Source organism: Enoplosus armatus, chromosome 10 (genome assembly GCF_043641665.1).
Source record: "Enoplosus armatus isolate fEnoArm2 chromosome 10, fEnoArm2.hap1, whole genome shotgun sequence".
Classification (NCBI taxonomy): domain Eukaryota; kingdom Metazoa; phylum Chordata; class Actinopteri; order Centrarchiformes; family Enoplosidae; genus Enoplosus; species Enoplosus armatus.
Genome location: NC_092189.1, coordinates 14,726,819 through 14,740,374, shown reverse-complemented (window position 1 = coordinate 14,740,374; position 13,556 = coordinate 14,726,819). Strand labels below are relative to the sequence as shown.

The window sequence follows — 13,556 nt, the reverse complement described above, 5'->3', positions numbered from 1 at the left end:
TTGCAGTTGCAATGTTGAACCTCTGGCTTAATTGAAAAACTCTATCAGTTGTTGTCATTGTTTGGCTGTTCTTTCAGACTAAATATTTAAGCGTTTTCTGGGCCGCAGACATTTCAGAATAGTATAGAGTAGATCCTGGAGTCCAACACTGATTTTTTTCCTGACTGGTAGTGAACCTACCACAAATGTTTTCCAAACACTGTGTCCTGTGTCACTTCCCTTCATCAATGCCAAGTGAGGACAAGGACATACAAATGTAATCTTAGTTGACTTGGCCCTGTGTCAATAATCAGTTTGATGCTGTGTGACTCAAGACTCCATCCTCAGCAGACTGAGAAACTGAACCAGAAGTCTCTGAGGCTCCCTCACTGTTTGTTCCATGCCTGTCCTCTTCTTAATGGCTCTTAATGAGAACCAGCTTCAGGGCTCTTTGAACCGACACAATAAGCACAATTTCTGGCATTTTTCAGGCGCTCTGCTGGAGGAATGCAGCACACAGCTGTTACGGGGGGGTAGGGGTGTCAGGACGCTTGCTGAGGTCAGTGTTGGGCAGGCAGTGGGGCAGGTGGGAGTTTTGAGGGTGTGGGTGTAGAGGGACAACCGCGGGATGTTTTTTTTTTTCTCTTTTAGTGGGCTGCTGCGGGCCCCTGCTGATTCATCCATCTGTGGTGTATTACTGAGGAGAATAGGGGAAAAATTGGCCAGTTTTAAGAGATGAGCTGCCTGCCAGTGCAAATCGAGGTCAGGATAATGTTTTCGGTTGTTGTTATTGTTATTGTGTGTGCAAGCAGATGCCACCATTCATACATGTGTTGCTTTTGTATCAATACATAAGTCAAAAAAGTGGCATGTTGAACATGCATAAGTCTTGCAGACACATAATATATTGTATTTTTTTGCTGTTTACATTTAACAGCTCCCAGGGGTCAAATTCTGTTTGATTAATTATTTGCAAAGTTCTCATTTCCAGCAATTCAGTTGCATGACTTGCCGCCAATTTGCAGAAAAACACGAATTAGAACATGCTTGAGGGAATTTGTGTGACAGCTAAGGGAGTAATCAACTTGTGAAGATTATAAATCCAGTAGATTCTGTGATTGTTTATCAAGGTCAGGAACCTTGATTTGTATTAATGTCACATGCAGCTGAAAGCATGTAGTATCACAACATGAAAGAGCATGAGCCACATCCCTTCCCCTCTGCATAACCTTGAACAATAAAACAATGATGTTCAAATATTTTGTGAGGAAGTCGATATTGAGTGCCACTGCCAACACTGGCACCGTCAGCTCATTCTTAACACAACAGCTGTTCTGAATAATAGACATATACTAGGAAAATGAAGTGTGTGTTGAATGTGTGCGTTTTTCTGTGTACGTGTGTTTGCATTGTAAATGCGGGTGTACTTGTGTATGTGTATGGGATTCCATGTATGAATCCATCATATGTCAGCATGTCAGCCTGGCAGTAAGCGGTTGTGTAACTCCATTGTCTTTCTTCATTATGTGCCACAAATAAAGGTTTCCCTGAAGACTGTCACATGCAGAGGGTGGACTTAATAAACTTGTTTTCTGACCACAGTGACAAGTTGTTCAGGGAGCTGAGTGAAAAGAAGGAAATCACATATGGGACATCTCCTGGACAGCAGGGAGAATCACAGTGTTTCCTATGTTGATCACTGTTAGAGGGACCTCTCAACAGATACAGCTGGCTGCGCACCAAGTGGAGGCCACCTTTGAATCAAACATGTCAACCTCATATTTTCCCCCGTGATCATTTAACAATAGCATTTAGAGTGCAAGGTCAATGGTAAATGAAAAAAATGACTTGTTCCTAAAAGAGAGGAAGGGAGCACCCACTAGAGGAGGTTGAGTGGTTGATTTAGAGGAAACGCATGCAAAGACACTCATCAGGGTCTTCTCCGTGAGTCTGGCTGGTTTGATCTTTCTGCAATTTGGCACAGCTGCTCCCCAAATCGTCGCCTTCCTCCCTCCATTCCTTCTCTATTTCTTTCTGCTCATCCCTGACCACCAGTCATTCAACAACCTGCCCTCCCAGCACCAGAAACACCGGAAGAATCACTTGCAGGAGCATATCGGCACAAAGTGAACCCACATGCACAGCGCTGAAGTGATTCATCAGAATTTCTTACAATGTTTTCCATTTAGTTGTTTAGTGTGATAGTGATGAGATGCTTTAAATGTGAAGGCCTTTTGCTCTAAGTGCTCTACGTATGTGTGTGTGTGTGTCTGTCTGTCTGTCTGTCTGTCTGTCTGTCTGTCTGTCTGTCTGTATCTTTGTGTGTGTGTGTGTGTATGTATGTGTTCAACAGGACATTTGGAGAGACAGCACTCGCCTGAGATTCTGCCCTCTGACAATCCCCTCATTCTTCATAAGGATGATTTGTTAAACCTCATATGCAGGTATTCAACTCACCTCTTTCTGTCAACGCCAAGTGAACCAAAACAACATTAGTATTAATATTTCTAGTTCATGCCACTTTATACTTCTATTCCACTACATTTCAGAGGGAAATATTGTACTTTTTACTCTACTACATTTTTTTTGATTGATTGTTACAGATGAAACTACCCAGCAGTATATAACATATGTGTGTCTTCACTAGTTACAACCTGTTACAACATTAAAATGCCCTTTACGTGTTAATGCATCAGTAACAAAAATTGAATAATATATAACAGTAAAACACTCATAGGGGTAAAATAATAAAGTACATTTTGCTAAAAATACTTTTTCATTGAAGTACTTTTACAATGTTGCCATTGGTGAATATGTAAATTCCTGATTAGTGTGACAAAGGTAAGTATCTTGTCACAGAGGAATTCTAAAACACAAGTTTTTGCGATAACTAAACAAGTTTATGGCCCCATTTTTGTTTCCTCTTTATTTATCAGTTAGTTATCAGAGGTCAGTCAGAAGGAGAGGAGTCTGTTTCTGAACTGTCACTGAAGCCATAAAGTTAAGACTCTGGTCTCATTACATGACAGAAAGGCCAGGGGGAAAATAAACAGGGCATGCCTGAGCCTCAGGACACTTGCTGGTTACAAAGACGCTGGGACAATCCTTGACAGGAACCAGTGGTGGTCCACATTTATCAGTCTGTTGCAATTTCCTTTAGGGATGGTGGGACCTAAGTGTTCTGCATTCACATTTGTTAAGAATTTAGAGGGTCTTGCATCATTTTGTAGGCCTGCAAGGAATGTCCAGGAACTCATGTCTATCTAATGTAATGCTTCCCTACAAGGCCATATGCTAAGACCCCTGGCCCATACAGTACTGTCTTGTTTTCTGTCACTGGATGAGAGCTGGAGGTTGCTTGACCCAAAATTCTGCAGGCTCAGGCAGTGGTATGCAAGACATGTTTGATGTTCCTCTGGGATCTCTTTAATGAGAGTTTTAAACTGGATGCTGTGTGGAAAGAATGTGTTAGCTGAGCACATCATTCAAGAAAAACATGTTCCCATGTGAAAGTTCAAGTTATTGGATGACTCAAGATTAGCTCAAAATAAATTTTAAATGAACATCAACTCCAAAAGCCCCAAGGGGAGAAAGCAGCCGCTGCCATCCTGAACTAGAAAGCTTGTGAGTTAACTGCCAGCTGTGACCCTTTTCCTCAAAATAGATCAAGTTTTCAACAGTAATGTGATGTGTCATATCCTAAAAAGCATTTAATAGTATATATTGTTTACAAAATAAGAGTGCAAAGACTTTTTTTTTTACAAGAATCAGTCATCAGTAAGCAATATTGTCTTTGGGTTCACCTAAAACTGTCCCTCTCTGTCTTCTGTCAGAGGTCATGGCCTGCTGCACTGGACACTTGGTGATCCCCGTCGATCGATCTCATCAGAGGGGGTGAAGGTGGAGCAGTGCGACTCCAGACGTCACCCTCACTCACACTGCAGCAGACTGACAGTCACACACTTGAGTTCCAATGACACAGGAAGCTACAGCTGTAAATACTCTAAAGATGGTTCAGACCACATCACCTCGACCTATGTCTACGTCAAAGGTGAGACCTGCAAAGCGCTCTGACCAGTTCAGATTATAGGTCCTTTTTTATCAAACACAGTGGGAATAAGAGAGCAGAAACCTGTGCAGTCTCTCATAGATTTATGACACTCCAGTCAAGAATCTAAGTAATTTTCCAGCATGAGAAAAGCTGAATGCAATGTTGTTTAGAAACACAAAAAACTGGTCTATAAACTAAGACACTGATAAGAGTTCTTTCTTTTTGAATTGAGTTGTTTTTCTTCGATCCAGGATTTAACTGTTTGTTTTTGTGAAAGTCATGGAGGACTCCTGATAAAAGAACGGTTTTCACAGGGTGATTGTCATCTACTGACGCCAATGGAGGGGTCTGTTGTTGAACTGAGCCCACAAACAGTGGCACTTAACAGACGGACTGAAATGGTTAATGAGCAGTCTTGATATTTCCCGCAAGATATGAAAGCTGGAAGATTTCTACTTTAGTACTCACTGAATTAGTCAGTGAAAACTAAATAAAAGTGAAAGAAAAAAAGTTCAAAAGAAGGAAGAAAGTCTCAAAGCAAGAAAGAAAGAGAGAAATAGACAGAATTTTGTAATTGTATGAACTTTGCAGTTATTCCTTACAGGCAGGAAGCTGACTGTAATCCACATGCATTCAGACTCAAGTTGCACAGCTCACCTTCTCAGAGAGAGAGACAGAGAGAGGAAGTGGTTTCTTTGGTACTATGGTTTCTTCTGGTGGTGGAAGGGTGAGCATGATTGCATGGGAAGCCCTGGTCATTGACTGTGATTTCCTGCTCTGACTACTGTTTTCCTGTATGTCCCCAAAAATGTCACATGGCACCAGTTACAGTTACAGTATCATTGAAATGGAGATTGTGCTGGGCAACATAAGGAAAGCACATTTTGAGTGTCAAGTATATTCTTTAGACTTTAAAACAGTTGTTATAAAGACATTAAATAAAGATAAAATCATGGAATATTGGTCTGTGGGATGTGAAATGGTTAGGCAATGCAGACTAAACTAAATGCTTGATGCACACTGTTACTCTGTGAATGTGGTTCCCAGTTTGCCTGGCTATCAGGCCGCCTGCTGTGACTGTGTTTAGTCTAACGCTCTCTTTTCAAAGCCCTTCAGCTGTTTATTACATAATTTTCCATGCTTACATTTCAAATAATAGTTCCTTTATCACACCGCTACTGCTTGACCTCATACCAATCGCAGACTGTTTGTGTGGCCATGAAGTTCCCACAGTGGCCGTGTGATGCCTGGCTGCCCAGCAGGAACACACCACTAGCCTGATTGCTCTGTGACTGCCCTGCTGCCTTATCCGGTTAGAATGAACTGATCCGAGATTTGATCTCTGTGTTGGATGCCCTGACATTGCCCTGATTCAATTGCACTGAACTAAACTCAGTTCTAGCATAACATTTTTTTTTGTCAGAACAACAGCTGTAAATTTGCAACAAAACATGGTTCACCCAAAGGACAAAATGTAAGGGGCCACATCTGCTTTGGAAAGCGATTTCTGACTGACCTGTATTTTAGATCGTGTTTATTATTTTTTTTTTGTCCCTCAGATCCTGAGCAACCATTTGTGGAGCCTCATTATCCGACACCTGACATCCTGGGCATCTACAGGCATGAGACCAGCCTCGTGGTCCCCTGCCGAACGTCCTCTCCTGATACTGTTGTGACACTGACAGGGGTAAGACAATCATTCCACACCTTCTGTTCATGTCTTCTACTTGTGGGTTAAGTTGTTTTATTGTACTGTTTATATTATATAGTAATACACTTTATGTGTTCCATAGACCTTGTTGGACATGAACTTTGACATAAAACACACGGTACATGATCCGAGAAAGCGAGATTGCTATTAATACCACAGCAGGGTATCCTTGCTTGTCGTTTCCACTCTGTGCTTAAGGCGTCTCACTGGTTCTCACACCCTTTGTGTGTTAAACCACTCTAGCACACAGAGAAACAGACCACCGACAGTGGCTTGTCTGAGGGAAGCTCAGGGGCGGCGAAGGGAGTCATCCTGTCTGCTTCCTGTAAGAGCAGGAAGGTGCTCCAAGAGTGTTTTTCTCAGAATAGACCCTCGCACTAAATTTAGTCGCCCTTCTCTTACAAACATCAGGAAATGCAGTACGCACAAACAGTACGCACTGTGCCCAGTCACAGGAAGCAACAGGTAACTTATCATAAGGATTGTAGCATATGATACCAGAATGCAGCAAAAGATGGAGGAGAGCTTTGTGCAGTGCTTGTGTTGCCATGCCAACCACAAAGGTGTGTGCTATTTGCCATGTTGTTTTGTCGTTGATATACGTCCACGTGACATAGAGCCTTCTGTGGACAAACACATCTGATGGCACAGATACTGGTCGTGTGACCTTCCTGCTGTTGGTAAATCTATGGCACTCCTCCTTCCTGCTCCCTTTCCTTCCTTCCCTTCCCTTGGCTCCTCTCCCACCCCAACTTCTGGCATGAGAACAAACAGCAGCAGGCACGTACATCCTTTTCTCCATCGTGCTCCATCGTTTAAACGATTGCAGAGGTTACACTCCACAAAACAATAAAAACTAATTGCACTTTCGCTCTAACAGATGTCTGTCCCCAGCTGAGCCCAGTAGAGCATGAGTTACATGTTAAATTAAGTTGGGCTCATTCAGTCTGTCCAGCTCAGTGATCTTTAATGACCCAGTGTCACCAAATATCTATGGGTACTGACAAAACTTCTCTGCTCTACTTTTTTGCTTGAAGCTCCCACCTTTATCAGAGAAGATTGTGAAAGAAATGGTATGGGATCCAAAGGTGGGATTCAAGATCCCCTACGGTCCTTACACTGTGTACAGTATCATCACCTGTAACACCATGGTCAACGGTCGTGAAATACAGTCAATGTACATCCCTACGAGACTGAGTGAGTCTGTTGTCTTTCTGGCCAAACTTGCTTATTGAAATATAAAGACTTCTCTGTTTCCTCAGCATTTCACAGTCTCTTTATATCTGTCTCCATTTTACAGCTCTTATTCTTAAGGATGTGAAGATCACCCCAGAGCGCGTCAGAGTGTTGGTTGGAGACACCCTCGTCCTCAACTGTACTGGTAACACCACCTATAATGGAAGAATCAACTTCACATGGGATTTTCCAAAGAAGACAGTAAGTTGACACTGAATGTAAAATGGACCCTCACAGGTTGTTACAGTGGCGCTTATGATACTTCCTTTGTCCTCAGGAAAATCGTCATTCTACAAATAAGACCAAAGGCAGTCCTGCTATGGATCTTGTGATGAGCAAAGCTTTAATCTTGCCAAACATTACGATGGAGGACAAGGGGGTGTACCGCTGCAAAGCTGAACTTGAACCCACGATCCACAAGAATGCCTCAGCAAAGGTCCTTGTCTATGGTGAGTATGCTTTGGATTGATTAAAAATCAGGTAACAAATTCAAAATTGGATTTCCGTGAGCTCTAAATTCTATTAAAAAATATAAAAATACAAACACAAAGAAAGCATTTTACTTACTTACTTTAACGATATGACTTTTACGTCCTTTTCCCTCTGGCATGGATTTCAATGTCTGTCTTTAACCTTTTGTTCCAGAGCATCCATTCCTCAATGTCTCCTATAGGCATGAGAAACATAGTACAGTGACTGTCAAAGAAGGTAGAAAGAAGCTTGTGTTTGAGCCCAAGGTCAACGCTCTGCCACCAGCAGACATGTTAGCGTGGTAAGTAATGGTTTACAGTCACAATAAAAACTGCAGATTATGTATTGAATGTAGGAGCACCTTCATAAAATGTTGAATAAACCCTGAATATATAAACATTTCTATGCACCCAATTGTTAGGTATAAGGATGGGGTCCCTATCATGAAGAATTCCACCTGTTACAAGATGTCTAGTTTCAGCTTGATCATCACTGACGTGCAGCAGAGGCACGCTGGGGTCTTTACCATAAGCCTGGGCAACCAAGTGAAGGGCTTGTACAAGAATCTGAGCTACACTCTGGTAGTCGAAGGTAAGCTTTTGCCATAAACCTGATAATGGCCGCTGATCCTAAGGAAATGAAGCATTTTCTTGGCTGTGAACTGAGCACTGTAGCTGCTTTCAGTACAGTTCACTGGACGGCAGGTAGCAGCTCTAGTATGAGAGGAATTTGGGGGCTTGTTGATTCCAGGGCTGGATTGACGTAGCAGGGGCAGCTGTTGTTGATTATTGGGGCTCTTTTGAAGGGGCTTGGCGCAGTGTGTAAATGGCCTGGGCTCTATTCTGCACGCAGACTCCAGCAGCTCCAGACCCCCCTTAGTCCACAGCATTTATTTGCATCCTCACCATGTGTATATACAGTGCAGCTCATATAAACACCATGTTCCATACAATATGTATACAGCTTGAGGAAAACAAGGACTGAGCATGTAATCATTGTTATGATGACTTTGTGGAGAGTACTGATAGTTGTTAACACTAGAGGTTATACATGTTTTAGCGTGTTAGGTGGAAACTTGAATGAAGTCTGCTTTCTATAGAGAGCAGAGAAGTGTGTGTCAGTTACTTCAAGCGTACCATGGGGGGCAGAGCTATTTTCATTGCATTCTTTAAACATTATCTAGGAATCCCAATTGCGTGCCAAAAAGTGGAAAAATCAGCCCCCTTCTGGCTTGTTTAAGCTTTATTTATGGGCCTTGACTATCCCGCATCACAAAACTTTAATTTAATGGAATGACAAAAAAATACAACACAGAGACACAAACAAACAAAGTGAAGAGATGTTCCTGGTATCAATTAGGGAACTATTTTAAACTTTGTTCGTCAGTTGTTTAGAGCTGTCACAGTGCTCCAGATTATGAATGTGTTCTACGTGATGCTGTGTGTGTGTGTGAGTGTGTCTGTGTGTGTGTGTGTGGTGGGATGCAGATTTTGTGGTTTCCCAAGCTATGTCGCTGTGTGATGTCGCCTGACTTTTTCAGCTGTTCAAAATGGAGAGTGTGGACCGCCTCCTGAGGTGGCACAAGGCTCTTTGTCTGTTGTTGATTGCAGCCTCACATGGTTGATTCACTGACCTGGCCATGGGCCACAACGGGGTCGTTCTTTGACCTACAGCCCCGGGCTAGCCAATCATCCTGCCATTCTTCTCCTGCACGGTGTCTAACAGACAACTGGTGTCAATGGCACCTTTTTCATGGCTATCCATCATGACTGTCACCCCTCATTATAAAGACATTATGAGATTCCACAGTGGGCTGTGCTGGGTTGGGATTGCGGATGGTTGATCTAACCTGTTGTCTTTCTCTTTTTATCTCTCTCTCCCTCCCTGTGTGTGTGTGTGTGTGTGTGTGTGTGTGTGTGTGTGTGTGTGTGTTTTTGTGTCTGTTTATGTGCACTTCTCTCTCACAGTGAAGCCAACTATTTCAGAGGTGGAGCTTTCCTCTGTGGATGTGCAGCCCTACATGTTTGGCAAGCAGCATCAGCTAACCTGCACTGCTTACGGGTTGCCTTTGCCACACATCTCTTGGTTCTGGCAACCGTGTCACTCGGACCCGACGCTTAAAAAGTGAGTCACCATCCCGCTATGTTCCAAGCATCAAAATGTTTAAACTACATTTTCTGCATTCACGGTCTGTTAGCTTCCTCTAATCTTGAAGAATTAAAACCATATCAAGGGGAAAGTTTTCCTGATTTTCAAATTTCTTCAGTCACACATAATCTGATTCAAAATCACATGCCACCAGCTACCAAGTAGTTGTCCTTCATTGAGAGTGTTACCTGTTGTGTACTGTATGTTCAGTTTTAAAATATTTGATTCCGGTTACTCTTAGCTCAAAGTTCCTCTTTGCCCAGTTTGTATGTTTATTATCTGTCAGGCTGAACAAAAAAGGTAAATCATAAAAATGTTTCAGTGTAAAAATGAAGTAATGCATTTTTTTTAATTGCACAGCATTTGCACAAATTCCACAGTTGTGTTGGAGGACAAAAACTTAAATACCACCACCGTACTGGAGTTGTACTCACTAAAGACTTCAAGACTTAACAGTAAATAAGTGTAGGGCCCAGAGTTACCAGTCCAGCCCGGGGACCCCACTATAAAACAGACTGACTGAATTGACTATGGCCAAGAAAATGACACATTAATCAAAGAAACACAGCCCTTGAGAACTGCCCTCTCGTTTGTGGTCAGTGGCGGTGTAGGCTGAAAGGGAAACACAGGGGAGATATATTAATCTCAGATTCCCCGAGCTGTTGCAGAGCCAAACAGAACTGAATGTATGAGTGACTGTGCAGGAATACCGGTCTGGTAGTGAACCCACAAACAAGATGAACATTCCCTGAGATCCTGGCTCGTCAATGACAGCAGGAGACCTGCGAGTCGTAAGATCAGGAAAACAATGGGCCATTACCCTTGGGTTATCAGGCCCAAACACCATTAACAAAAATAACATTGTGGACTGCTGCACAAGAAAGAGGCTAAGCTGTTACATGTTGGATGGTGTTAATCCACCAGTGCCTCCATTGTTTTACTCCTTAAATTTCTCAAAAAGCAACTTGCACTTGTCAGATTTATGATGAATAATAGCAGAGCGTTAGTTGGGACAAAGAAACTCTCTCTGCCTAAAGATAATCAGGGCTGGCACTATGAACAGTGGCTGGGCTGTGGCAGGCAGCTAATGAGACAGAGGAACAGCTATAGCCTGGTGGGAGGCCAATTGTGCAAAATGTTTGTTTTATACGGCCCTGACCCTGTAAAGTACCTGTCACTGTAAATCCAACATGTAGCCCTTCAAGATCATATCTCATCAAAATCTGTGAGAGTTTTTAGAGGAGGGGAGACGCAGAGTGTGGGGACGGACGCTTGCTATGTTGGATGTGGAATGAGGCTGATAGTGTAGTGGGCAGAAATATGGGGGTGTCTTTATCACCAGGTTGAGAAGTTATCAGCTGTCCCTTGTTGACCACCAAGGTCTTAAGATCAACCTTATCTCCTCTGGCCAGAACGTGGGGAGGGGGAGGGGGTTTCCTGTACGAGGTGATGCAGAGCACAGCCCTTCCCGTCGCTGTTGCCGTTTCCTCCTCTGCCTCTCCTCTCATCAGGCTGATTGTTCCCCACCACGGGCGGTGAAGAGTTTGGGGGTGGGGGTCAAATCAAGGCTTTCTCTAGGTTTTATAACCCAGACAGGCTGGTGTAGACCTGGACTCTACCCAGATCAGTCTCAGTGGTCTTTTTAAAATACCATCAGCCTGAATTTAGGCTTTTACAATAGGATAGCAAGCTATACATTATAATCATGTGATCTGGGCTGGATTTGTTTTAACCTTTCCCAATTAAAACAACATCAGAGTCACAGAAGTCTTTCTTCTGTGCTGTATTGTTTAGTAAGTCCAACACATGTACATCTGTCTTTACACATACTGACAGCATGTCTAGATGGTCAGTTTTTTTTCATTTTCTCTGTCCTGCAGTTGCATGGCCTACACCAAGCCAATCCTGGTCAACGTTGATGACAGGGGAAATTACTCCCACAACTGGATAAAGAGCATACATGTCAAGCCTGAACTGGTTACAGGAAAAAACAAGGTATGTGGTTTAACTTTGTGTGTGCTGTTTCCACATGTTTTTTAAACAACGGATGCACTACTTTGTTCACCGTGAAATGCAGTTGACAAATAGCAGGGGCCGACTCAACAGTAGGATTTATATGAGAACTGGATCAAGAAGATCTCTAGAGATCCACAGAATAGCCAATACCTTGGTCAGATTCAAGTCAAAATCTCCCGTGGCTGGAGCTTGAAAGTCAGATTCAACATCTGAAATCCATAAATCCTCACCATTTTCCTCCTATTGGCAGTGATGCAGTACTTCTCCTCACTGAAAAGGATTCATTTTGTCTGCATTAGTTTGGACTTGTGTAACTGTGACCAAAACCCATGAAAAGGCCCTTAGCAGTCCCATTTGAAGAAATCAGTTTTGTTTTTCATTGCGGCACTTAAAAAGGCCTGATTTCTTTCTATTCTAGCAGCCAGGAAAATATGGGAAAATGACTTGGTTTCACACATATGATGTGCTACATCTGAAAAGGAAGATGCTTTATTAATAAATACTTTACATTTGCAACATAGATTAAAGAGCTAACATACTAGCTTTGGTACAAAGGCCTTCTTGTAAGGAGCAAGATCTCTACTAGAGGATTCCTGCCTTTTGAGGCCCACACTTTTGAAATGGTGCACCCATAACTGACAGACACAGTTCATTCCCCCCCACTGGAGTGAAATACACCCTCCATTTCACAGTTTTTTTAAATAAAGTAGCTGCAGCTTCATCCTGGGTCTTGCCAAAGACACATCTTTTATTCTGACATCTGTTAATCTTTTTGGCTGGTGAGACTCTTAGAGCTAAGCCTCATAAACAGTTCAAAAGCTACTGTATATGGCTTAAGCCATGCATGTGCCAAGAGCTGAGAACAGACTTTTATAGATCCTACCCGACACCATTACCTGAGGAGATGAGCCATTATATAAGCTGAAAAACAGCTGGAATTTTGCTTTTGTTATATAAACATATATTGCTGTAATTGTACATAATGTAATGATAGAAGCAAGATTTAATCATTAAAATGGTGCATTTAAGCAACTAAAAATCTTAGTCACCCCTTTTTATTCAAGCAGATGTAGTTGCCTTACACCTCAAAATATTGTTGTCTGCAAAATCAACACTAAGGCATCAATGTTGGATCTATCAGCCGGTCAGCTTTTCTTAGGAAACATCAAACACATATTGCCATGCAAACCCAAAACATGCCACACAATGAGGAAACATTGCTGCAAATGTCCTGTGGGAGCCTGTTACTAAAACTGTTCACCCCAAACATAATTAAGAGCAGACCTCCACTGCCTTGCGAGAGTCTGTCTATAGGATTAGGTCAAAGAAACCCATTACAGCAGGCTGGGTCACATTAGGGCACAAATTCATTGTCATAGAGGATTTCAGCAGGAGAAAGACTCAGTGATCATTCTCAATACAAACTTTCTTGTTCACCTGTGTGTGCATACCTAGGTGATTTATTTACTCCTATTTGAAAAGACACTCAGAATCATATCAGTTCTAGTAATTGTATATTTGGCCATTTTCACAGGGCATCACTTCTAATATGTCTTGTCATAAATAGGGAGGCACCACTTATTTACAAGTACTTGTGGCCAAACGCTGGTGCTTTATGAGGGTTGGTACTAGGGGTCAATGATAACAAGCAGCAGTTTAAAAGAAGAGGGATTTGTTGGAAGTGAATTCCTCTCTGTCACCCCACATAAATCGTGTTGGCCCGTGAATAAGAACGTAGTCAGGGTCGGGCCTCTTGAGTGGCTCCCCAGAAGGCCCAGTGGAGAGGGAGACTGGCCCAGGTCAAAATATAAGGAAAACACTGAGGGAAGACGTGGGCACAGAGGTCACAGTGCGTCTGGTCGGGTCACCTCTTAGGGACTGTGCGCAATCGTTTAAATGACTGTTTTCGAGATCGGGTTACATCATGGTGAGTAATAGCCGTAA

The 13,556-nt window shown here is 42.6% G+C and overlaps 1 protein-coding gene across 1 annotated transcript in view; it reads left to right on the top strand.

Annotated features, from left to right (window-relative positions):
• Positions 1-13,556, top strand: part of kdrl (kinase insert domain receptor like) — a 40,504-nt gene that overhangs the window by 4,228 nt on the left and 22,720 nt on the right. Inside the window, exons 2-11 of the mRNA XM_070913135.1 lie at positions 2,333-2,423; positions 3,813-4,030; positions 5,590-5,717; positions 6,779-6,938; positions 7,042-7,178; positions 7,255-7,426; positions 7,623-7,749; positions 7,870-8,039; positions 9,416-9,572; positions 11,477-11,591. Of these exons, the coding sequence (XP_070769236.1) occupies positions 2,333-2,423; positions 3,813-4,030; positions 5,590-5,717; positions 6,779-6,938; positions 7,042-7,178; positions 7,255-7,426; positions 7,623-7,749; positions 7,870-8,039; positions 9,416-9,572; positions 11,477-11,591 (1,475 nt within the window). The remainder of the gene's footprint in view (positions 1-2,332; positions 2,424-3,812; positions 4,031-5,589; positions 5,718-6,778; positions 6,939-7,041; positions 7,179-7,254; positions 7,427-7,622; positions 7,750-7,869; positions 8,040-9,415; positions 9,573-11,476; positions 11,592-13,556) is intronic.